A 24,548-nucleotide genomic window follows, 5' to 3' on the forward strand; every position below is an offset into this window, starting at 1 on the left:
CGGTAAATCTATTTCTCGTAGTCCGTAGTGGATGCTGGGGACTCCGTAAGGACCATGGGGAATAGACGGGCTCCGCAGGAGACATGGGCACTTTAAGAAAGAATTTGGATTCTCGTGTGCTCTGGCTCCTCCCTCTATGTCCCTCCTCCAGACCTCAGTTAAAGAAACTGTGCCCGGAAGAGCTGACAGTACAAGGAAAGGATTTTGGGAATCCAGGGTAAGACTCATACCAGCCACACCAATCACACCGTATAACTTGTGATAACTTTACCCAGTTAACAGTATGAACAATAACAGAGCATCAGATAAACCCTGATGCAACTATAACATAACCCTTATTTAAGCAATAACTATATACAAGCATTGCAGAAAAAGTCCGCACTTGGGACGGGCGCCCAGCATCCACTACGGACTACGAGAAATAGATTTACCGGTAAGTAAAATCTTATTTTCTCTAACGTCCTAGTGGATGCTGGGGACTCCGTAAGGACCATGGGGATTATACCAAAGCTCCCAAACGGGCGGGAGAATGCGGATGACTCTGCAGCACCGATTGAGCAAACACAAGGTCCTCCTCAGCCAGGGTATCAAACATGTAGAACTTTGCAAACGTATTTGAACCTGACCAAGTAGCAGCTCGGCATAGCTGTAATGCCGAGACCCCTCGGGCAGCCGCCCAAGAAGAGCCCACCTTCCTAGTGAAATGGGCCTTAACTGATTTTGGAAGCGGCAACCCAGCCGCAGAATGAGCCTGTTGAATCGTGTTACAGATCCAGCGAACAATAGTCTGCTTTGAAGCAGGAGCACCAAGCTTGTTGGATGCATACAGGATAAACAGTGACTCCGTTTTCCTGACTCGAGCCGTTCTGGCTACATAAACTTTTAAAGCCCTGACTACATCTAGTAACTCGGAATCCTCCAAGTCACGAGTAGCCACAGGCACCACAATAGGTTGGTTCATATGAAAGGATGAGACCACTTTTGGCAGAAATTGTGGACGTGTCCTCAATTCCGCTCTATCCATATGGAAAACCAGATATGGGCTTTTATGAGACAAAGCCGCTAATTCTAACACACGCTTAGCCAAAGCCAAGGCTAATAGCATGACCACCTTCCACGTGAGATATTTCAACTCCACTGTCTTAAGTGGTTCAAACCAGTGTGATTTCAGGAAACTCAACACCACGTTAAGATCCCAAGGTGCCACTGGAGGCACAAAAGGAGGCTGAATATGCAGCACTCCTTTCACAAACGTCTGAACTTCTGGCAGAGAAGCCAACTCCTTTTGAAAGAAAATGGAAAGGGCCGAAATATGGACCTTAATTGAGCCTAACTTCAGGCCCAAATCCACTCCTGACTGAAGGAAGTGAAGGAAACGGCCCAGCTGAAACTCCTCTATAGGAGTATTGCTGGCCTCACACCAAGAAACATATTTTCGCCATATCCGGTGATAATGTTTAGCTGTTACGTCCTTCCTAGCCTTTATCAGCGTAGGAATGACCTCCTCCGGAATACCCTTTTCTGCTAGGATCCGGCGTTCAACCGCCATGCAGTCAAACGCAGCCGTGGTAAGTCTTGGAAGAGACAGGGTCCCTGTTGCAACAGGTCCTGTCTTAGAGGAAGAGGCCACGGATCCTCTGTGAGCAATTCTTGCAGATCTGGATACCAAGTCCTTCGTGGCCAATCTGGAACAATGAGAATTGTTCAAACTCCTCTTTTTCATATTATCCTCAGTACCTTGGGTATGAGAGGAAGAGGAGGAAATACATAGACCGACTGGAACACCCACGGTGTCACCAGGGCGTCCACAGCTACCGCCTGAGGGTCCATTGACCTGACGCAATAGCTCTGTAGCTTCTTGTTGAGGCGTGACGCCATCATGTCTATCTGTGGTAGTTCCCACCGACTTGTAATCTGTGTGAAGACTTCTTGATGAAGTCCCCACTCTCCCGGGTGGAGGTCGTGCCTGCTGAGGAAGTCTGCTTCCCAGTTGTCCACTCCCGGGATGAACACTGCCCAGCGAAGAATCCTGGTGGCTTCCGCTATCGCCACTCTGCTCCTTGTGCCGCCTTGGCGGTTTACATGAGCCACTGCGGTTATGTTGTCTGACTGAATTAGAACCGGTTGGTCGCGAAGTAGGGACTCCGCTTGACGTAGGGTGTTGTATATGGCCCTTAGTTCCAGGATGTTGATGTGAAGGCAAGTCTCCTGACTTGACCACAGGCCTTGGAAATTTCTTCCCTGTGTGACTGCCCCCCACCCCCGGTGGCTTGCATCCGTGGTCACCAGGACCCAGTCCTGAATGCCGAATCTGCGGCCCTCCAGAAGGTGAGCACTCTGCAGCCACCACAGGAGAGACACCCTGGCCCTGGGGGATAGTGTGATTAACCGATGCATCTGAAGATGTGATCCGGACCATTTGTCCAGGAGATCCCATTAAAAGGTCCTCGCATGGAACCTGCCGAAGGGAATGGCCTCGTATGATGCCACCATCTTTCCCAGGACTCGTGTGCAGTGATGCACCGACGCCTTTTTTGGTTTTAATAGGTCTCTGACCAGTGTCATGAGTTCCTGAGCCTTCTCCATCGGGAGATAAACCCTCTTCTGGTCTGTGTCCAGAATCATGCCCAGGAAGGGCAGACGAGTCGTAGGAATCAACTGCGACTTTGGAATATTCAGAATCCAGCCGTGCTGTCCTAACACTTCCAGAGAGCGTGCTACGCTGATCAGCAACTGCTCTCTTGACCTCGCTTTTATGAGGAAATCGTCCAAGTATGGGATAATTGTGACCCCTTGCTTCCGCAGGAGTACCATCATTTCTGCCATCACCTTGGTAAATATTCTCGGTGCCGTGGAGAGACCAAACGGCAACGTCTGAAATTGGTAATGACAATCCTGTACCACAAATCTGAGGTACGCCTGATGAGGTGGATAAATGGGGACATGAAGGTATGCATCCTTTATGTCCAGAGACACCATAAAATCCCCCTCTTCCAGGCTTGCAATGACCGCTCTGAGCGATTCCATCTTGAACTTGAACCTTTTCAGGTATATGTTCAGAGATTTTAAATTCAATATGGGTCTGACAGAACCGTCCGGTTTCGGTACCACAAACATGGTCGAATAATAACCCTTCCCTTGTTGAAGGAGGGGAACCTTGACCACCACCTGCTGAAGATACAATTTGTGAATTGCAGCTAACACTATTTTCCTCTCTAATGGGGAAGCTGGCAGGGCCGATTTGAGGTATCGGTGAGGGGGCATCTCTTCGAATTCCAGCTTGTATCCCTGAGACACAATCTCTATTGCCCAGGGATCCACCTGGGAGTGAACCCACTTGTGGCTGAAATTTCGGAGACGCGCCCCCACCGGGCCTAGCTCCGCCTGTGGAGCCCCAGCGTCATGCGGTGGATTTAGTGGAAGCCGGGGAGGACTTCTGTTCCTGGGAACTAGCTGTGTTGTGCAGCTTCCTTCCTCTGCCCCTGCCTCTGGCAAGAAAGGACGCACCTCGGACTTTCTTGCCTTTTTGTGATCGAAAGGACTGCATTTGGTAATACGGTGCTTTCTTAGGTTGTGAGGGAACATATGGCAAAAAATTTGACTTTCCAGCAGTAGCTGTGGAGACCAGGTCCGAGAGACCCTCCCCAAACAGTTCCTCACTCTTGTAAGGTACAACCTCCATGTGCCTTTTTGAGTTGGCATCGCCTGTCCATTGCCGAGTCCACAGGACCCTTCTGGCCGAAATCGACATTGCATTTATTCTAGAGCCCAGTAGGCTAATGTCTCTTTGAGCATCTCTCATATATAGGACAGCGTCTTTTATATGCCCCAGGGTCATTAATATAGTATCCTTGTCCAAGGTATCAAGTTCCTCAGATAAGGTATCCGTCCATGCTACTACAGCACTACACATCCAGGCCAACGCAATTGCCGGTCTTAGTAAGGTACCTGAATGTGTATAAATGGACTTCAGGGTACCCTCTTGCTTTCTATCCGCAGCATCTTTTAGGGTGGACGTATCCTGTGACGGCAGGGCTACCCTCTTGGATAAGCGTGTTAGAGCTTTGTCCACCCTAGGGGAGGATTCCCAGCGTAACCTGTCCGTTGGCGGGAAGGGATACGCCATAAGCATCCTCTTGGAAATCTGCAGTTTTTTATCTGGAGATTCCCAAGCCTTTTCACATAACTCATTTAGCTCATGTGAAGGGGGAAAGGTCCCCTCCTGCCTTTTTTCCCCATACATATGAACCCTCTTGTCAGGGACTGGGGTTTCCTCTGTGATGTGCAACACATCCTTCATTGCTATAATCATATAACGGATGGCTTTAGCCAATTTAGGCTGTAACTTTGCATCATCGTAATCGACACTGGAGTCAGAATCCATGTCGGTATCTGTGTCAACTATTTGGGATAGTGGGCGCTTCTGAGACCCTGACGGCCTCTGCGACATCGGATCAGGCATGGGCTGAGACCCTGACTGTCCTAAGGTTTCAGCTTTATCCAACCTTTTATGCAAGGAATTAACATTATCATTTCAAACCTTCCACATATCCATCCAATCAGGTGTCGGCGCCGTCGGCGGAGACACCACATTCATTTGCTCCCGCTCTGCTTCCACATAGCCTTCCTCGTCAAACATGTCGACACAAGCGTACCGACACACCACACACACAGGGGATGCTCTTTTTTGAAGACAGTTCCCCCACAAGGCCCTTTGGAGAGACAGAGAGAGAGTATGCCAGCACACACCCCAGCGCTATATGTCCCAGGAATCACACAGTATCTCAGTATTAACCCAGTAGCTGCTGTATATTATGTTTTTGCGCCTAATTTATGTGCCCCCCCTCTCTTTTTACCCTCATCTACCATGAATCTGCAGGGGAGAGCCTGGGGAGCTTCCTCTCAGCGGAGCTGTGGAGAGAAAATGGCGCTGGTGAGTGCTGAGGAAGAAGCCCCGCCCCCTCAGCGGCGGGCTTCTGTCCCGCGTTTCTGTACACTATTATGGCGGGGGTTCATACATATATACAGTTGGGCACTGTATATATGTGTAACTTTTGCCAAGAGGTCCTAATTGCTGCCCAGGGCGCCCCCCCCCCCCCCCCCCTGCACCCTACAGTGACCGGAGTATGTGGGTGTAGTGTGGGAGCAATGGCGCACAGCTGCAGTGCTGTGCGCTACCTCAGTGAAGACTGGAGTCTTCTGCCGCCGATTTCGAAGTCTTCTTGCTTCTTTCACCGGCTTCTGTCTTCCGGCTCTGCGAGGGGGGACGGCGGCGCGGCTCCGGGATCGGACGACAAAGGGTGAGTTCCTGTGTACGATCCCTCTGGAGCTAATGGTGTCCGGTAACCTAAGAAGCAGGAACTAGCTTCAGAGAGAGTAGGGCTGCTTCTCTCCCCTCAGTCCCACGATGCAGGGAGCCTGTTGCCAGCAGATCTCCCTGAAAATAAAAAACCTAACAAAATACTTTCTAATAGCAAGCTCAGGAGAGCTCAATAAACAGCACCCAGCTCGTCCGGGCACAGATTCAAACTGAGGTCTGGAGGAGGGACATAGAGGGAGGAGCAAGAGCACACCAGAATCCAAATTTTTTCTTAAAGTGCCCATATCTCCTGCGGAGCCAGTCTATTCCCCATGGTCCTTACGGAGTCCCCAGCATCCACTAGGACGTTAGAGAAATAGGATTTTGATACCTACCGGTAAATCCTTTTCTCTTAGTCCGTAGAGGATGCTGGGGACTCCAAAAAGACCATGGGGTATAGACGGGATCCGCAGGAGACATGGGCACTTTAAGACTTTAATGGGCGTGAACTGGCTCCTCCCTCTATGCCCCTCCTCCAGACCTCAGTTATAGGAACTGTGCCCAGAGGAGACGGACATTTAGAGGAAAAGGATTTTGTTAAACTAAGGGTGAGATACATAACAGCTCACACCACAACACACCGTACAACATGGCATTTAACAACAGGCTGACCTTAACCGAAACACAACCTTTGTGTAACATAAGCAATAACCATTAACAAGTACTGCAGAAAAAAGTCCACACTGGGACGGGCACCCAGCATCCTCTACGGACTAAGAGAAAAGGATTTACCGGTAGGTATTAAAATCCTATTTTCTCTTACGTCCTAGAGGATGCTGGGGACTCCAAAAGGACCATGGGGTTTATACCAAAGCTCCAGACCGGGTGGGAGAGTGCGGATGACTCTGCAGCACCGATTGAGCAAACATGAGGTCCTCATCAGCCAGGGTATCAAACTTGTAGAATTTTGCAAAAGTGTTTGAACCCGACCAAGTAGCTGCTCGACAAAGTTGTAACGCCGAGACACCCCGGGCAGCCGCCCAAGACGAGCCCACCCTCCTAGTGGAATGGGCCTTCACCAATTTCGGTAACGGCAATCCAGCCGTAGAATGAGCATGCTGAATCGTATTACAGATCCAGCGTGCAATAGTCTGCTTAGAAGCAGGAGCCCCAACCTTGTTGGAAGCATACAGGACAAACAGCGCCTCTGTTTTCCTAATACGAGCCGTTCTGGCTACATACATTTTTAAAGCCCTGACCACATCGAGAGACTTTGACTCAGCCAAGGCTTCAGTAGCCACCGGTACCACAATAGGTTGGATCATGTGAAACGAAGAAACCACCATTGGGAGAAATCGTTGACGAGTCCTCAACTCTGCTCTACCTACATGGAAAACCAAGTAGGGGCTTTTGTGAGACAAAGCCGCCAACTCTGACACCCGCCTTGCGGACACCAAGGCCAACAGCATGACCACTTTCCAAGTGAGAAATTTCAACTCAACCTTTTGTAAAGGTTCAAACCAATGCAACGTAAGGAACTGTAACACCACGTTAAAGGTCCCATGGTGCCACTGGGGGCACAAATGGAGGCTGGATATGCAGCACGCCCTTCACGAAAGTCTGTACCTCTGGAAGCGAGGCCAATTCCTTTAGAAAGAAAATAGATAAGGCCGAGATCTGCACTTTAATGGAGCCTAACTTAAAGCCCGCATCCACACCAGCTTGCAAAAAATGGAGCAAACGACCCAGCTGAAATTCTTCCGTAGGCGCCTTCTTGGATTCGCACCAAGACACATATTTTCTCCAAATACGGTGGTAATGCTTCGCCGTTACCTCCTTTCTAGCTTTCAGTAGAGTGGGGATGACCTCTCCGGGAATACCCTTTCAAGCTAGGATTTGGCGTTCAACCGCCATGCCGTCAAACGCAACCGCGGTAAGTCTTGGAATACGCATGGCCCCTGCTGTAATAGATCCTCTCTTAGAAGAAATGGCCAGGGATCTCCTATGAGTAATTCCTGAAAATCCGGATAACAGGCCCTCCGTGGCCAATCTGGAACAACGAGTATCGCCTGAACCCTTGTTCTTCTTATGATCCTTATCACCTTTGGGATGAGAAGAAGTGGAGGGAACACATAGACCGACTGAAACACCCACGGTGTTACTAGAGCGTCCAAAGCTACCGCCTGAGGGTCCCTCGACCTGGAACAATACGTCTGAAGCTTCTTGTTGAGGTGAGACGCCATCATGTCTATTTGAGGAATTCCCCAACGACCTGTCACTTCTGCAAAGACCTTGAAGACCCCACTCTCCTGGATCGAGATCGTGTCTGCTGAGGAAGTCTGCTTCCCAGTTGTCCACGCTTGGAATGAAGACCACTGACAGAGCGCTTGCATGTTTTTCCGTCCAGCGAAGAATCTTTGTGGCCTCCGCCATCGCCGCTCTGCTTTTTGTTCCGCCTTGGCGGTTTATGTGCGCCACCGCTGTTATGTTGTCCGAATGAATCAGGACGGGTAGGCCGCGCAGCAGATGTTCCGCTTGTAGAAGGGCGTTGTAGATGGCCCTTAATTCCAGAATGTTTATGTGTAGACAAGCTTCTTGCCTCGACCATTTTCCCTGGAAATTTACCCCCTGTGTGACTGCTCCCCAACCTCGGAGACTCGCATCCGTGGTCACCAAGATCCAATCTTGGATCTCGAACCTGCGACCCTCTAGAAGGTGAGAAAGTTGGAGCCACCACAGGAGAGAAATCCTGGCCCTGGGGGACAGGTTTATCTCCCGGTGCATGTGTAGATGGGACCCGGACCACTTGTTCAACAGGTCCCACTGAAAAGTTCTCGCATGGAACCTACCAAACGGAATGGCCTCGTAGGCCACCACCATTTTCCCCAGCACTCGAGCGCATTGATGAATCGACACACTTGCCGGTTTCAGAAGCTTCTTGACCATGTTCTGAAGTTCCAGAGCTTTTTCCAACGGGAGAAAAATTCTCCGTAGTTCCGTGTCCAGAATCATGCCCAAAAACGACAGCCGTGTTGTCGGAATCAACTGCGACTTTGGCAAATTTAGGAGCCAACCATGTTGTTGCAGAACTGTCAGGGAGAATGCAACGTTTTTTTAGCAACTGCTCCTGTGATCTCGCCTTTATCGGGAGATCGTCCAAGTACGGAATTGTGACACCCTGCTTGCGCAGGAGTACCATCATTTCCGCCATTACCTTGGTGAAAATCCTCGGGGCCGTGGAAAGACCAAACGGCAACGTCTGAAATTGGTAGTGACAATCCGGAACCGCGAACCTCATGTACACCTGATATGGAGGATATATGGGGATGTGTAAGTAGGCATCCTTTATATCGACTGACACCACAAAATCCCCCCCCCCCCCCTCCAGACTGGAGATCACTGCTCGGAGAGATTCCATCTTGAATTTGAATCTTTTTAAATACAGATTGAGGGAATTTAAGTTCAGAGTCGGTCTGACCGAGCCATCCGGTTTCGGGATCACGAACAGGGTTGAATAAAACCCTTCCCCCCGCTGTAACGGGGGTACCGCGACAATGACTTGCTGCCGACACAGCTTTTGTATTGCCGCACACACTACCTCTCTTTCTGGAAGAGAAGCTGGCAAGGTCGTTTTGAAAAATCGGTGCGGAGGCACGTCTTGAAACTCCAGTTTGTATCCTTGGGTCACAATTTCCAGCACCGAAGGATCCAGGCCCGAGTGAACCCAGACCTGACTGAAGAGCTGAAGACGCGCCCCCACCAGTGCGGACTCCCGCAGCGGAGCCCCAGCGTCATGCGGTGGATTTGGCAGAAGCAGGGGAGGACTTCTGCTCCTGGGAGCTTGCCACAGCCGGCGATCTTTTTCCTTTTCCCTTACCTCTAGCAGCAAGGAAAGAGGACCCTCGTCCTTTCCTGACTTTATGAGACCGAATGGACTGCATCTGGTATTGAGGGGTTTTCTTTTGCTGTGGAGGGACAAAAAGCTCCTAGCCGAGCTTGCCATGGCATTGGCCCTTGAAGCCAAGAGGCCAATATCTCTCGCAGCGTCCTTTAGATAGACTGCAGCGTCCCTGATCTGACCCAGCATCAAAAGCACGCTTTCCCTATCCAGGGTGTCTATTTCAGATGACAAGTGATCTGGCCACTTTTCAATAGCGCTACTCACCCATGCCGATGCCACGGCCGGCCTGAGCTGCGTACCCGTAGTGACAAATAGATTTTAAGGTAGTTTCCTGCTTACGATCGGCAGGATCTTTAAATGCTGCCGTGTCCGGGGACGGTAGCGCCACCTTCTTGGACAAACGCGCCAGGGCTTTGTCCACCATAGGGGAGGATTCCCACCGTAACCTATCCCCCGAGGGAAATGGATACGCCATAGAAATCCTCCTGGGAATCAGTAGTCTATTGTCAGGAGATTCCCAAGCTTTTTCAAAAAGAGCGTTCAGTTCATGAGAGGGAGGAAACGTTACCTCAGGTTTCTTTCCCTTAAACATACAGACCCTTGTCTCAGGAACAGCAGGGTCTTCTGTGATATGTAACACTTCTTTTATTGCCACAATCATGTACTGAATACTCTTAGCCACCTTAGGATGTAACTTGGCATCATTATAGTCGACACTGGAGTCGGAATCCGTGTCGGTATCTGTGTCTGCTATCTGGGTAAATGAACGTTTCTGGGACCCTGAGGGGGTCTGAGATTGTGACAAAACATCTCCCATGGATTGTCTCCATGCTTGGTTCTGAGCCTCAGATTTGTCCAACCTCTTGTGCAACAAAGCCACACTTGTATTTAAAACACATCTCTACCCAATCAGCAGTCGGCAGTGCCGATGGAGTCACTCCCTCCTTCTGTTCAGCCCCCACCACAGCCTCCTCCTGGGAAGAGTATTCAGCCTCAGATATGTCGACACACACGTACCGACACCCACAAACACACTGGGCTATAGGGGACAGACCCACAGTAAGGCCCTTCAGAGAGACAGAGAGGGAGTTTGCAAGCTCACACCCAGCGCCTCACCGGTCTGAAAGAATTAAATAATGCCCCAGACCTATAAGCGCTTTTATATAATAGTAACCAACACCAAATTGCTGTGCCCCCCCCCCCTTGTTTTTTGCACCCTGTTATTGTGACAGCAGTGAAGGGCCAGGAACAGCGTCTCTGCAGCAAGCTGTGGAGATAAAATGGCGCTGGTTAGAGCCGGAGGACGAAGCCCCGCCCCCTCAATGGCGCGCTTGTGTCCCGCTTTTCTTTATACTGGCGGGGGTCTGTATACAGTGCCTATGCACTGTATACCAACTTGCCAGTCTCAGTTAGAGGTTTTATTGCTGCCCAGGGCGCCCCCCCTGCGCCCTGCACCCATGTAGTGCCTTGTGTGTGTGGGAACGATGGCACGCAGCGCGACCGCTGTGCGGTACCTCAAGGAAGAACTGAAGTCTTCTGCCGCCTCTGAAGTCTTCTAGCTTCTGCTACTCACCCGGCTTCTTACTTCAGGCTCTGTGAGGGGGACGGCGGCGCGGCTCCGGGAACAAACAGCTAGGCTATACCAAGTGATCAGACCCTCTGGAGCTAATGGTGTCCAGTAGCCTAAGAAGCCGAGCCTTTGAACTCACAGAAGTAGGTCTGCTTCTCTCCCCTCAGTCCCACGATGCAGGGAGCCTGTTGCCAGCAGTGCTCCCTGAAAATAATAAACCTAACAAAAGTCTTTTTTAGAGAAACTCTGTAGAGCTCCCCTAGTGTGTGACCAGTCTCCTCTGGCCACAGAATCTAACTGAGGTCTGGAGGAGGGGCATAGAGGGAGGAGCCAGTTCACGCCCATTAAAGTCTTAAAGTGCCCATGTCTCCTGCGGATCCTGTCTATACCCCATGGTCCTTTTGGAGTCCCCAGCATCCCCTAGGACGTAGGAGAAAAGAAAGTGTTAAATATCAACATATAAAGCCAGGATATCAAGAAAAAACAGAGGGAAGGGAAGGAAAGTAAAGGAAAGAAGGAAGGAACTAGTCCGGGTCTATATTGTAAACCAGGGGTGGGGAACCTTTTTTCTTCCGAGGGCCATTTGGATATTTATAAAATCCTTCGGGGGCCATACAAGTCTGCCCCCGCGCGCGCCAAAAAAATGGGTGTGGCCAGTTAAAATGGGACGTGATACACATATGCCCCCAATAGTGCAGTGCCAGATCCACAATTGCCCCCACAGTGCCAGGTATACAAATGCCCCTCACAGTGCCAGGTATATAGATGCACCCACAGTGCCAGGCATACAAATGCCCCTCACAGTGCCAGGTATACAAATGCCCCTCACAGTGCCAGGTATACAAATGCCCCTCACAGTGCCAGGTATACAGATGTCCCCACAGTGCCAGGTATACAGAGGTCCCCACAGTGCCAGGTATACAGAGGTCCCCACAGTGCCAGGTATACAGATGTCCCCACAGTGCCAGGTATACAGATGCCCCCACAGTGCCAGGTATACAAATGCCCCTCACAGTGCCAGGTATACAGATGCCCCAACAGTGCCAGGTATACAGATGTCCCCCACAGTGCCAGGTATACAGATGCCCCCACAGTGCCAGGTATACAAATGCCCCTCAGTGCCAGGTATACAGATGTCCTCACAGTGCCAGGTATACAGATGCCCCCACAGTGCCAGGTATACAAATGCCCCTCACAGTGCCAGGTATACAGATGTCCCCACAGTGCCAGGTATACAGATGCCCCCACAGTGCCAGGTATACAAATGCCCCTCACAGTGCCAGGTATACAGATGTCCCCACAGTGCCAGGTATACAAATGCCCCTCACAGTGCCAGGTATACAGACGCCCCCACAGTGCCAGGTTTACAGATGTTCCCACAGTGCCAGGTATACAGATGTCCCCACAGTGCCAGGTATACAGATGTCCCCACAGTGCCAGGTATACAGATGTCCCCACAGTGCCAGGTATACAGATGTCCCCACAGTGCCAGGTATACAGATGTCCCCACAGTGCCAGGTATACAGATGTCCCCACAGTGCCAGGTGTACAGATGTCCCCACAGTGCCAGGTATACAGATGCCCCCACAGTGCCAGGTATACAGATGCCCCCACAGTGCTAGGTATACAGATGACCCCCACAGTGCCAGGTATACAGATGCCCCCCCGTCTCCCCCCCCCCCCCCATCCCACTTACCGCTCCTTTCGGCGGGTACACGGAGGAGAGCGCGGCTATGTTGGGCGGCGGCGTGTAAGACTTGAAACCAGCCGCCGGTTCGAGAGCCAATCAGAGCTCGCGTACCGGCAGCCGCGGCTCCTGATTGGCTGCCGGTCCGCGAGCTCTGATTGGCTCATGAACCGGCGGCTGGTTTTAAGTCCTACACGCCGCCGCCCGACAATAGCCGCGCTCTCCGCCGTGTGGTGACAGCTGAGACACGCTGCCACCGGACTGTGCGGCGGCGTGTCTCACTGAGAGGAGCGGGTGGGCCGGACCAAACAGCTTCGCGGGCCTTATACGGCCCGCGGGCCGGAGTTTCCCACCCCTGTTGTAAACAAAGGGGAAAAATAGTATAGAGTGTACACCTGGTAGGAGTTAGGAAAAAAAAAAAGATATACTGTATCCATATCATAGTAAAAGGTCTGAAAAACCAGAGGGAAGGGCTCCGTGGGGGGCAGTGTTATTATACAGAAACCCACAAAAAAAACCACAGCAAATCGTAAGGAACTTATGGGAGAGATTGTGAAGATAAGCCAATATTTTCTCCATGGCTGCCATGTACCAGATTTTATTCATGAGTTGTTGACGGGAAGGAGAATCAATACATTTCCACTGTTTAGCAATTAAACAATGAGCAGCATTCAAAATGTACATAGAGAGCTTGTCTGCACATTTACTAAGGTCCTCTATTGGGCAGCCAAGGTGAAAAGACCAGGGAGATTTTGTTAATTGTACATTGAGAACCTCAGAAAGAACATGGGAAACAATGTCCCAAAACCTTACAATTTTGGGACATGACCACCAGATATGGAAATAGGTGCCTTCTTCGCCACATCCCCTCCAGCAGTGGTATGAGGCAGAGCTATACATTTTACGGGGAGGTACTAGGTACCAACTATAGTAGATCTTGTAAGTCTTTTAATTGAGGAAAAGATAGAAGCTTTAGAGAGCCTCTCGCGTATGATGGTCCATGACTCATCGTCTGGTGGATTACACAAGTCTCTTATCCATTGAAGCTCATAGCTCGGGTGTATGGGAACTTAGCGTGAAGTAGGTAATTGTACAATTCTGAAATGACAGCCTTATGAAGGGGATTATTCAAGCTAAGAGACTCGATCAGGGTCAGTGGTCTGGTGACTGAAATAAGGGGTAGAGTAAAAAAAAAAAAAAAATGATGAATTTGGATATACGTACAATAGTTAATAGCAGGTAGATTATATTTGTTCTGTAGAGAATCCAGAGAGGCACAAGGAAATAGTTATCTTTTTGATTGCTTCTCAATCCACTCACGTTTCTGCAGAACAATTACCACTTGTGATGTCCTGGCATTCCCAACATCAGAACTTCATACGGATAAGGACACAGCTTGATGCCCCTTCAAAAAGGCAGACAATCCGCAGTCTAAGTGGGGCGGTATATCATATCGACAATTTATTCCTCCACTGAATTTTTAGTAACGTGTACAGCGTTTTCCGCGCAATTATTTCTGCACTGAACATTTGCTGTAGATACTGACAATACTCCTTCCTTCTCATAGGTGTTTAAGTGTCACCCCACAGATCTGACACCGCCGGGAACAAAGCCTTCCCATGTGTCCAGAAGTAGGGCCAGGGCAGTGAACTGTGGCTGGTTTCAGGGCTCACATGCAGCACAAGAAAGTACTGCACTGCCGATGTCCGGCTGGCGCAAGGTAAGAGGGCTCTGTTTATCCATGCCCCCTTCTCATCCCCCACAACCCCAAGTGAATTCCTGCTGCATGCTGGTGTATGATAGGAGAGGGAGAGAGAGATTCAGAGGCGAGAAAATCTACCCTACTCCACAAGCTCGCTGCCGAGGTGTCACCCTTGACTCTGATCTGTCCTTTGTTCCCCACATTCAATCTGTCTCAAAATCATGTTACATACATCTTTAAAACATATCCAAAATACAACCATACCGTACACAAGACACTGCTAAAACTGTAATCCATGCACTCATCATCTCCCGCACTGATTATTGCAATAGTCTCCTAACTGGTCTTCCCAAAACGAGACTGTCACCACTCCAATCCATTCTGAATGCAGCTGCGAGGCTAATCTTCCTCGCTAGACGTTAATCGTCTGCAAATCCACTCTGTCAGTCCATCCATTGGTTACCTGTATTCTACCGTATTCAATATAAAATACTTTTACTCACGCACAAGGCCATTAACCAAACTACACCAACGTACATCACTTCGCTTATCTCAAAATATCTCCCAACCCAACCTCTTCGCTCTTCACAAGATCTGCGTCTCTCATCCACACTCATTACTCGCTCCCACTCACGATTGCAGGACTTTCATCGGGCTGCACTCACTCTGTGGAATGCCCTACCACATACAATAAGACTCTCCTCTAGTCTCCAAACCTTCAAGTGTTCCCTGAAAACTCACCTCTTCAGGCAAGCGTATCAAATTCCAGAACCGCCCACATAACTTTCATAAACCTTCCTATCAAATTGCATCCACTCTGTACAGTCCACACATATCCTCACGTCTTCTCATCCTTCCTCTCTACCCCGGTTCATCATTGCTGTATGACCATATCATACAGCCCACCATGAACCTTTGCAATCTGGTGGACAACTATGCAATAGATAGCACCTATCCTTGTGTATCCATGCCTATTTCCCTATAGATTGTAAGCTTGCGAGCAGGGCTTTCCTACCTCTATGACTGTTTGTTATTACCCAGTTTTGTTATATCATTGTTTAGTTTTATCATTGATATTTCCAATTGTAAAGCGCAGCGGAATTTGCTGCGCTATATAAGAAACTTAATAAATAAATAAATAAGAAGTGCAGGGGTGAAAGATGGAAGAAGGGAATAAAAAGTGTAAAGAGGGACAGAGGCTATGAGAAGTGCAGGCGGTAAGAGAAGGAGGGAGTGAGGTTCAGGGGTGAGAGAAGGAAGGAGAGGTAAAGGTGTAAATAGAAGGAGAGAGTGAGGCGCAGAGGTGAGAGATGTAAGGAGAGGTGTGTAGGGCTAATAGGGAGAAGTAGGGAGTGAGTGAGAGATGGAAGGAGGGAGTGAAAAGTGCATAATTAAAAAGAGGGATAAAGGATATGAAAGGTGCAGGAGTTAAGTAAGGAAAGAGGGAGGTAAGAGAAGCAGGGGTGACATGTGAGACATTAAGGAAAGGTGACATAAAACACATATGGGGAAGAGGTGGGGAAATGGGGAACATAGTTTGGATAACTTTTTATCCTATAATATGGTTTCTTTTATACTACAGTATATAGTGTTAAAAATCATTTAACACTAATTTCAAATTATCAAAATCCCTAATGTTTCTGGGGTTCTAGGTATACCCCAGATCCACAGCCATTCTACTGTATTACATTTTTCATACGCCCACTTCCACCACTGCAGATAAGTGAATAAGGGAGGCCAATCCTGGGATCGGGATCACCGGAATCCTGGGATTCTGTCCAAAATGCTGGGATTTGAATCCTGGGATTGGAGCCTTCAAACCCAGGATTCACGGGATTAGGTTGAGCATGCGCAGTTTTGCCGGGCAGCGCTGAGCACTATAGCAGCCGCGGCTCCTGATTGGCTGCCGGACGGCAAGCTCTGATCGGCAGGCGGCCAGTGCTACATTGAAACGCCGCCAACGCGGTCAGTGTATCTATGGCTGCTCGCCTAACCGTAAATACGTAGCACACTACTGAGTCCTGAGCCCCTACACCGACCCATCATCATTACTCCAGCCCTCCCTCACTGTTCCCTGCATTATTCCTCCCTGCTACCTACACCCACCCTCCCTCACTGTCCTCCATGATTCCTACTGCAATCCCGGGATCCTGGGAATCCCGGGATTGAGCGTTTTTCAATCCTAAATCCCGGGATTGAAAAAATAGCCCGGTATTGGCCTCCTTACAAGTGAACTGGAAGTGTTATCACAGGATCTAGCACCTTGAAAAAATTTCCTTTGGTGAACAGTCACAGGAATATGAAGGCAAGTGCTGTGCAGATCTATGGAGGTGAGACATTTCTCTTTGTCAACAGACATGAGGCTACTGATACCAGGGCATTGACACGTGAATATCCCAGATTTTAAATTTTGTTGTTCTTTTTAACAATGACAAAAATAGATATCTATATATCTTGACATGTAGCATCTCCTTATTTTCAGAACAGTGAGAAGGCCTTTGTGATTTCCATCTAAGACATGGGTCTTCAACCTGCGGCCCTCCAGCTGCTGTGGAACTACACATCTAAGCATGTCCTGCCAACATTTTTCTATTAAGGCATGCTAAAAATGAGACCCGGCATGCTGGGATGTGTAGTTCCACAGCAGCTGGAGGGCCGCAGGTTGAAGACCCATGATCTATGGGAACCCAGACAATGTCCTTTGCTATGATAAAGCTTTGTAAACCGTATTGCAGAGCTTCTAGCATTGCTGAATCTGTCAAAGTTTTGGATTGTACAAATACTTTTTGTCTTTGTAGTGGTGGAATTCTCTCTCATATCCAGTTTTTTTTTTCTTTTACTGCATCTCTATGACCCACTGATCTTTGATGGAATGTGTCCATATTTAGGCTGAGAGAGCTAATAGGGGAGGGATTGATGTGAATTACAAATATTCTCGCATTGCAGAACTGGTAGTATTATATAAAGACTAATAATATTAATAAACTTTCATATTCCCAGGTCTGTTCCCTAATGGTGTTAAAGGGACTACTCTTGACAATAGTCGCTGTGGGTTTCCAATTCTGCCTCTCATTCTGGGGGAGATATACTAAACCATGGAGAGTAATGAAGTGGAGAGAGAAAGTACCAGCCAATCAGCTCCTAACTGCCATGTTATAGACTGCGTTTGAAAAATGACAGGAGCTGGTTGAAAAGTTAATCTCTCTCTACAGCTTAGTACATATGCCCCTCTTCTGTGTCATAAGGATCAAACATGTCTGGAGAAAGAACTAAGGGGGAAATATACTAAGCAGTGATAAGCGTGGATAAATGAGCCAGTGGAGAAGTTGCCCATGGCAACCAATCAGCTGCTCTATATAATTTTAAAGTATGCAAATTATAAATGTTACTTCAATGCTGATTGGCTGCCATAGGCAACTTCTTCGCTCTTTTCACTGCTTAGTACATATCCCCCCAAATGTCTGCCTGTTGTATTATCTTCCAAGCTTATAACCCTCTCTGGGTGGGATGTTCAATGTGATACATCCCGGTGTTTAGAAACTCCAAATGCATGACTAATTATACAAGCGACAGCTCTTCCAATAAGAGTTGGCCCTTGTGAACGGAGGACTTCCAGGTTAATGACCTGGGGAATCCTACTGCGTATTCATTTCCGCCGGTCTGCATAAGCGCAAGTGGGTCAGGGAGGGATTCTCTGGAACCTTCCCGGGGGAACTCTGTGGCAACTATAGATGGCGTTGATATTGGAAATATGCTTCTGAACGTTTAGCCCTCATTTGCTAGATGCATACCGAGACGCATAGCAGCCCCATACCATTCTATTGATGTGCCGGCAGGCCGCAGCAGGATATCTCCAACTATGGACCACTTTTATGCACAATGTGATTGCCGCAAAGCTCAGAAAACAGCAAAAAACTAAACCGAGATTTGGTGAGGTCCCAATGGGAAACTCTAGATTAGGATAACATATTAACAACAATATTTCTTTATTGAAGCATGCATAAATTACATATCAGAAGCAATTTGATATTTCTGACAATGGTATTATGTGATAAATTATTTATCAGAAACAAATTTGACAGGCATGACAATGGTATTTTTTTTAATGATTAATTAGTAGTAATACAAGCGGCGCTATCAAATCAGATGATTAGCAGAGCGCAACTGTGTTTTTAAACATTGATGTTCAAACTATTACATGGTCATTCTCTATACTGTCATGGTTTTATAATAAAGTTTGGTATTACAATCATGAGAATATTACGAAATAAGCAACTCATGTGCTCCCTACACATTCGACGATATGCCGCCAGGCTGCCCGATGGCGGATACGGCCAACAGGCTGCCCGATGGCGGATACGGCCAACAGGCGACCCGGCGGCGGGGGTCGTAAAACCCTAACCCGCCTTATTTTACAGAAATTAATGTATATTTAGTTTTTTTTTATCACAATTATAAGTCCTTCTGGCATATTAAAGTATTTCTTTCTCCTGAATAGTTTGATTTGTTTATTACTACTACATCCATATAGTCCTTTTGCATTATTTTTCCTTTATAGGAGTGAGCTGGCAATAGCGCTTTGTATTGCTGAGGACAACTGTATCTTATGCAAGTTTAGATTTATTTTTTTAGAGCCTGATGTAATGTTTACTTTTCTATCATATAACATAATGTAATAATAGATATACTTCAGATGTAAAAGAAATCCATGTTTGTGGCTCTGTAATAAGCCCAGAGATAGGCTAAAACCAGATAATATTTATATAAAATTTAAAGTATGCAAAACTCCTAAAATCAGGAAAACGATGTGTCCTTGATGCAAATCGTTTTTCATTTTATATCCTACTGTACATATTAATTGCAAAAGGATGACTTTTATGAATGACATGTACAGTATTTCTATGAAGCAGTTGTCTGGGCAGGGCACAGCATATACCAAATTAAAAGTCTTGGTTTGTAGATTTGCAGAAAACATGGTGTTGTAATTGGTTGCTTCGTTTCAGAATTACGTGGCAAAACGTCCACCTGTCGTTTATAATGCATAACCAGTGTGCTCTGGAAAATGTGACAGTTGGTGAATTCTCCCTGTGCAATTGATGGATGACCCGGAAAATGTGACCTGGGTGGACTGGAAACTGTGACAGTTACTTGCAGCCACCCACTAAGCAGAGATTTTTCAAAACTCAATTCCTAAGGGGGGTGAAAAGGGGGAATATGTTCTGCCCAGCAAACCTTTGCCCGGCTGATCCTGGGCACATCATTTATTTTTTTATTTTACTTTACATACTTAAGTGTACCAAAAGTTAATGGTAACAAACATACAACGCGTCAGTAGATTGTTGTATTGGAGCCTCTATGTTTCAGGTAAAGTAGGGGTTTCATTATAAGATTTGGATTGGTATGGAACCTTGGAATGGCACATTAAAATGCACAACATTACAATACTTGAATCTCATTTTTGTATGATAGACCCCTTTAAGTAGAACAGAAAAACATGCACAAGTTTATCATGAGTCATAGAGATATGGAAGATCAAAATAGAAGCTTCAGAAGACCAATAGGACACAATTTCAGATACAAAATAAAAAATTACAATAAAAGCCAAAGTACTCACCATTATCTCCCTCTGCTCTTCAAGATTTTGTAAAAATGTTGAAAAAAGGTGTAGAGACGCATCTGCAATAAAGTGGAAAGTGATCAACCAACCTGGAAGCAGACTGCAAGCCCAGATGTCAAAAGAACAAGCAACCCCAGCAAGACAAACATACCGATACGTCGCTCGTCATCAGTTTCAGCATCGCCAATGAATTCAAATTTAAAATCCCTGAGTGAATTGGCAAACCTTCTCTGGGCTGTGGACAAGTCTGAAAAGGAAAGAGGTGTTATGGTAAGGGCTATGCAAATAACAGTTCTTTAGAAGAGTGCTGTTTATTAGTAAAACATAAATCCATCAAAGTTCAGTATATCACCATGCAATCCTGATGGCACTGGAGCAAACTGAACTACCATAGGGCGAGTGCCGAACCTGTTACACTACTATAAAAAAAAATAAAAAAAAGTATATATATATATATATATATATATATACACACATACATACATACATACACTGGAGTAATTAGTCTTACAAATGACCCAGGTATATTATCATGATATATAGCGTATATAATAATACAGGTCATTATAAATGTATAATTCTGACTTAAGCATTACAAATCATGGCGGAATGTCAACTTTAAAATTCACTTAAGGGGAGATATATTTCAGCAAATAGTGCATGCAAACATTTCACATCATGTGACCTGTTTTAGGTTACTGCCAAAAGGGAAACCTAACCCCTACTGTTTCACTATTTGAGTACCGATTAAAATAAAGTAACTCATACTCCAATACCAGTCAAAGCTTTGACAGATGCAAAGCAGCGTAAAATATACAGTATAATGGAGGTCATTCCGAGTTGATCGCTAGCTGCATTTGTTCGCAGCGCAGCGATCAGGCTAAAATACGGCAGTGCTGCGCAATGCGCACGCGCGACGTACGGGCACAACGAACAACGTCGTTTTGCACAGGGTCTAGCGATGCATTTCAGTCGCACTGCTTGCCGCAGAGTGATTGACATGAAGTGAGCGTTTCTGGGTGGCAACTGACCGTTTTCAGGGAGTGTGCGGAAAAAGGCAGGCGTGCCAGGAAAAAGGCAGGCGTGGCTGGGCGGGTTTGTGACGTCAAATCCGGAACTGAATAGTCTGAAGTGATCGCAAGCGCCGAGTAGGTTTTGAGCTACTCTGAAACTACACAAAAAAAATTTGTAGCCGCTCTGCGATACAACCGTTCGCACTTCTGCTAAGCTAAAATACACTCCCAGTGGACGACGGCATAGCGTTTGCACGGCTGCTAAAAACTGCTAGCGAGCGATCAACTCGGAATGACCCCCAATGTGTAAGAGAATGCAAACAACAAGATTCCCCACAAAACATATTTGATGGATTCTGCCTGGAAAAGCATTATAGCAGATGTAGTGAACAGCTGCATCTGCAGGGCCAAAGATTACAAAGACTGTGATTAAAGGGTTCCTTGGTGGAACTTTCCTTGGAGTCAGTGCATACCTTGGGTGAGGCAATAAAGAAAAATTCCAGTAAACAAAGATCCAACGGGTTGGGTTCAGGAGGCCGGCATTCCAACAGGTGTCGGGATTCTGGCACTGGCTTGCTAACCGCCGGGATAGCTGCACAGCTACATCCTGTTCTAACAAACAGCTCTTCTCCTCCAAACAAGCAGAACCATTTTGAAGTCCTCGAACAGTCACCATAAATGATTGTTATTGATAAGTGAACTATGAATTGTTTTGCAGGTAGGACTTCCCTTGAGAAGTCAGCCCTGTGCCGAGAGACTTGGAATGTGAGTCATTATGGGTTAAATCAATTAGAATGTGCAACGCCGGAGATGTGGAGGTGCACATATATCTGCAATTGCCATATAAGGTACCCCTGTAACCTTGTATGTGCTTCTCTATGAGTGCGAACAAAATCCGCAATATATGTGTAGTTAGGAATCGCTTTCCAGAACGGAACCTGAACCTAAATGAATTGAACTCGAGTTTCCCTGATCATAAGCCTGGTGCCCCACACTGGCCATCCACACACAATTGCAGCAAAAAGATCCATGCTGAGGATCGTCTTCATCATCAGGCATGAGCACCTGGAACAGATTCACCTCCTGGTAGGCATATCTGCAGCTGGGTCTGGAGACACACTTGGCGATGTGTACCAGATATATCATCCGATCCTGCAGATCGAACAATATATCGGTCACATCGTCCAGTGTGTATTCACTATATTGTTAACTATGCGCACTCCCACGGGTCGTTAACAATGCACAATATCTTTAAGCCAGGTACACACTGGGCGACCTCTCCTATTTAGCAATCAGCGCTATATTTCCGATTGCTAATTAGGGGAGATCGCCAGTGCATACACACTGAACCATATCGATGATCTATTCATGATCATTCAGTGACGTCATCCCCCGCACTCTTCGAACAAGCAGCTCAATGATATAGTTAACATTGAGCTGAATGTTCGGTAGATCATGGATGAATGATAACGACCCATGGGTGCGCGCATCGTTCATCCATACACACTGGACGATATGAACAATAGATCTTGCGAAAAAGGTCGCTATTGTTCACATATTCCTGTGTAGTCGGCCAGTGTGTACGGGGCTTTAGATTTAGATATTATACAAGACAGCATGAACCTGGATATGCCGTCACCGACCAGAAGCAAACAATATTGTTCAGTGTGTATGAACATTATCATTTGCACGATGGGATCTTGTACAATGTCACATCTAATGTGCCATCATCAAGTGTGTACCTAGCTCTAAGTAGAAAGAAATCACATGAACTTTACTGTACTTGGCAGACCTTCCACTCCTCTTCCCTATCCCGTTCCATTACTCCAGGAACAAAAAGTTATAGACACAGTGATATACATTTTCCGTGTGCACATGCAGTAAATGAATATTTTTTATGCTTAGGTTTTGAGTCAAACGCAAAACGACCCCCTTAATCTCATGGTTGGGGCACATACCACAATAGAGATGAACATCATTTCCAAATTGATGTTCTTTTGCCAGAGACAGTAGTCACAGCCAGTGTGTTTATTAAAGCCATTAGCAATGTGCAAGCGCTTTCACGGACAGCAGGAAGAGGAAGTCACAGTCATCGAGAACTGGGTGGAATGTTCAAATTGCCGCCTAGTATATAAATTGTCAAATCACCTTCATGAATATTAAGAGCAGGCAATAAATCTCAGATCTCTCCCCTCCCTGCTGTCTGCTCTGGAAGGACCTATGGTAGCATTCCAGTAACTGTAACATACCTCCCAACATTGCCCTCTCCAGGAGGGACACAATGCTCTGTTCCTGGACTTCCCACTTAATGTATGATTGCCATCACCTGTGTTGAACTAGTTGTTTGATAAGAAAGGTGTCTTGCCACAGGTGACAGCAATAATTAATTAAGAGGGAAGTCCAGAAACAGAGCATTCTGTCCCTCCTGGAGAGGGTCATGTTGGGAGGTATGCTGTAATCATATCAGAGTATTGTGTCTATTATTACGCCATTAAATCCTCATTCACTGCACTCACTGGTCAAACTTAACATCCCTCTGCTGTACAGTAGAAGTTATATTATACCAAAACTAGTTCTATTTGTGTCTTTTTGGATATTTTCATTCAATCACAATCAAGTCATTTTACCAAGGGTGAATCATCAGCAATTACAAATGAGGTTTCAGTGTGAATCATCAGCATAGTCATATGATAGATCGTGTCATAAAAAGGAACATTATTGAAAGAAAACAAACAAACAACCACCAACTACTTTCATGTATGACTGTTGCTTTATATAGACACCACAAGTGTCTCACATTAGTTAGGCAGGTGTGTGACATCACTACTCAGATGTGAGAACCATGCTCTTTTCACATTCAAATTCCCAGTCTGTGCATTCTTCGTTTCCTCCATCCTCCTCACTTAGGGGGATTATAGATCATCCTTCTGTAGACGACAAGCGGAGGAGTTGCCCATCCCAACCAATTAGAATCTGTCTATCATTTTATAGAACGTACTAGATAAATGAAAGCAAGAATCTCATTAAACAACTCTCCCACGTCTTTGATTTATCTCTCCCATAATGAGACAACTCATTATATGCAGCTTTATCGTTGCCATCCAGAAAATCCTGAAATATTCTGTGCTGCTGTGAACATTCTAAGTGATTACTAGCTGTTATATGAATGCTCACTTAAAGCAGGGTAACATATGGATGAAAAGGAGAAGAATGATAAACATGATCTTATACCTTTGCAAAGAAAGAACATTGATTTGAGATCTGAAGTACTTCTCACAATCTATTCATTCCAACAATATCATCAGTGGCACATAATACAGCACCACTACTAATTTATAAAGGCTCATAGCAACTATAATCCATGTGTTACGTACTATTTACTACTCAAGCTCAATATTTCCCTGCAGCAAAAAGTGTCCTTTCGTTTGTTTTGGTGTTTTTTGTGTAAAATCAAAACTCCATAAAACTATATAATTATATTTGGAAAATAAACGAGTGGAGCTTACAACCTAGTATAATGTAGTGCACTACAGCAAAGACCCTAGTTTATAATAAATCACATCTTGTCCGCAGTAAAGTGGTAAAGATGAGAAAAGGCAATATGAGTGGTGCTCCTTCTCTGCATATTTATTGGGGGGAGAACAGAAAGTCCCCTATCTTTCCCTATCTAGTAGAACTAGGGGAATCCTTTTTTGAAAGGGGGAATTCCCTTCTTTCAAAATAGGTTCCTTATTGTCTGGTGGATCAGTGTGATCACCA

At 46.6% G+C, this 24,548-nt stretch overlaps 1 protein-coding gene across 4 annotated transcripts in view; it reads right to left on the reverse strand.

The window, feature by feature from the left end:
• Positions 1-24,548, reverse strand: part of ARHGAP10 (Rho GTPase activating protein 10) — a 614,077-nt gene that overhangs the window by 422,064 nt on the left and 167,465 nt on the right. For all 4 annotated transcript variants that reach the window (XM_063920579.1, XM_063920578.1, XM_063920581.1 and 1 more), the window contains exons 2-3: positions 19,928-20,023; positions 19,774-19,835 (exon numbers count right to left, since the gene is read on the reverse strand). In XM_063920579.1, coding sequence (XP_063776649.1) covers positions 19,774-19,835; positions 19,928-20,023 — 158 coding nt within the window. The remainder of the gene's footprint in view (positions 1-19,773; positions 19,836-19,927; positions 20,024-24,548) is intronic.

This window comes from Pseudophryne corroboree, chromosome 1 (genome assembly GCF_028390025.1).
Source record: "Pseudophryne corroboree isolate aPseCor3 chromosome 1, aPseCor3.hap2, whole genome shotgun sequence".
Taxonomy (NCBI): Eukaryota; Metazoa; Chordata; class Amphibia; order Anura; family Myobatrachidae; genus Pseudophryne; species Pseudophryne corroboree.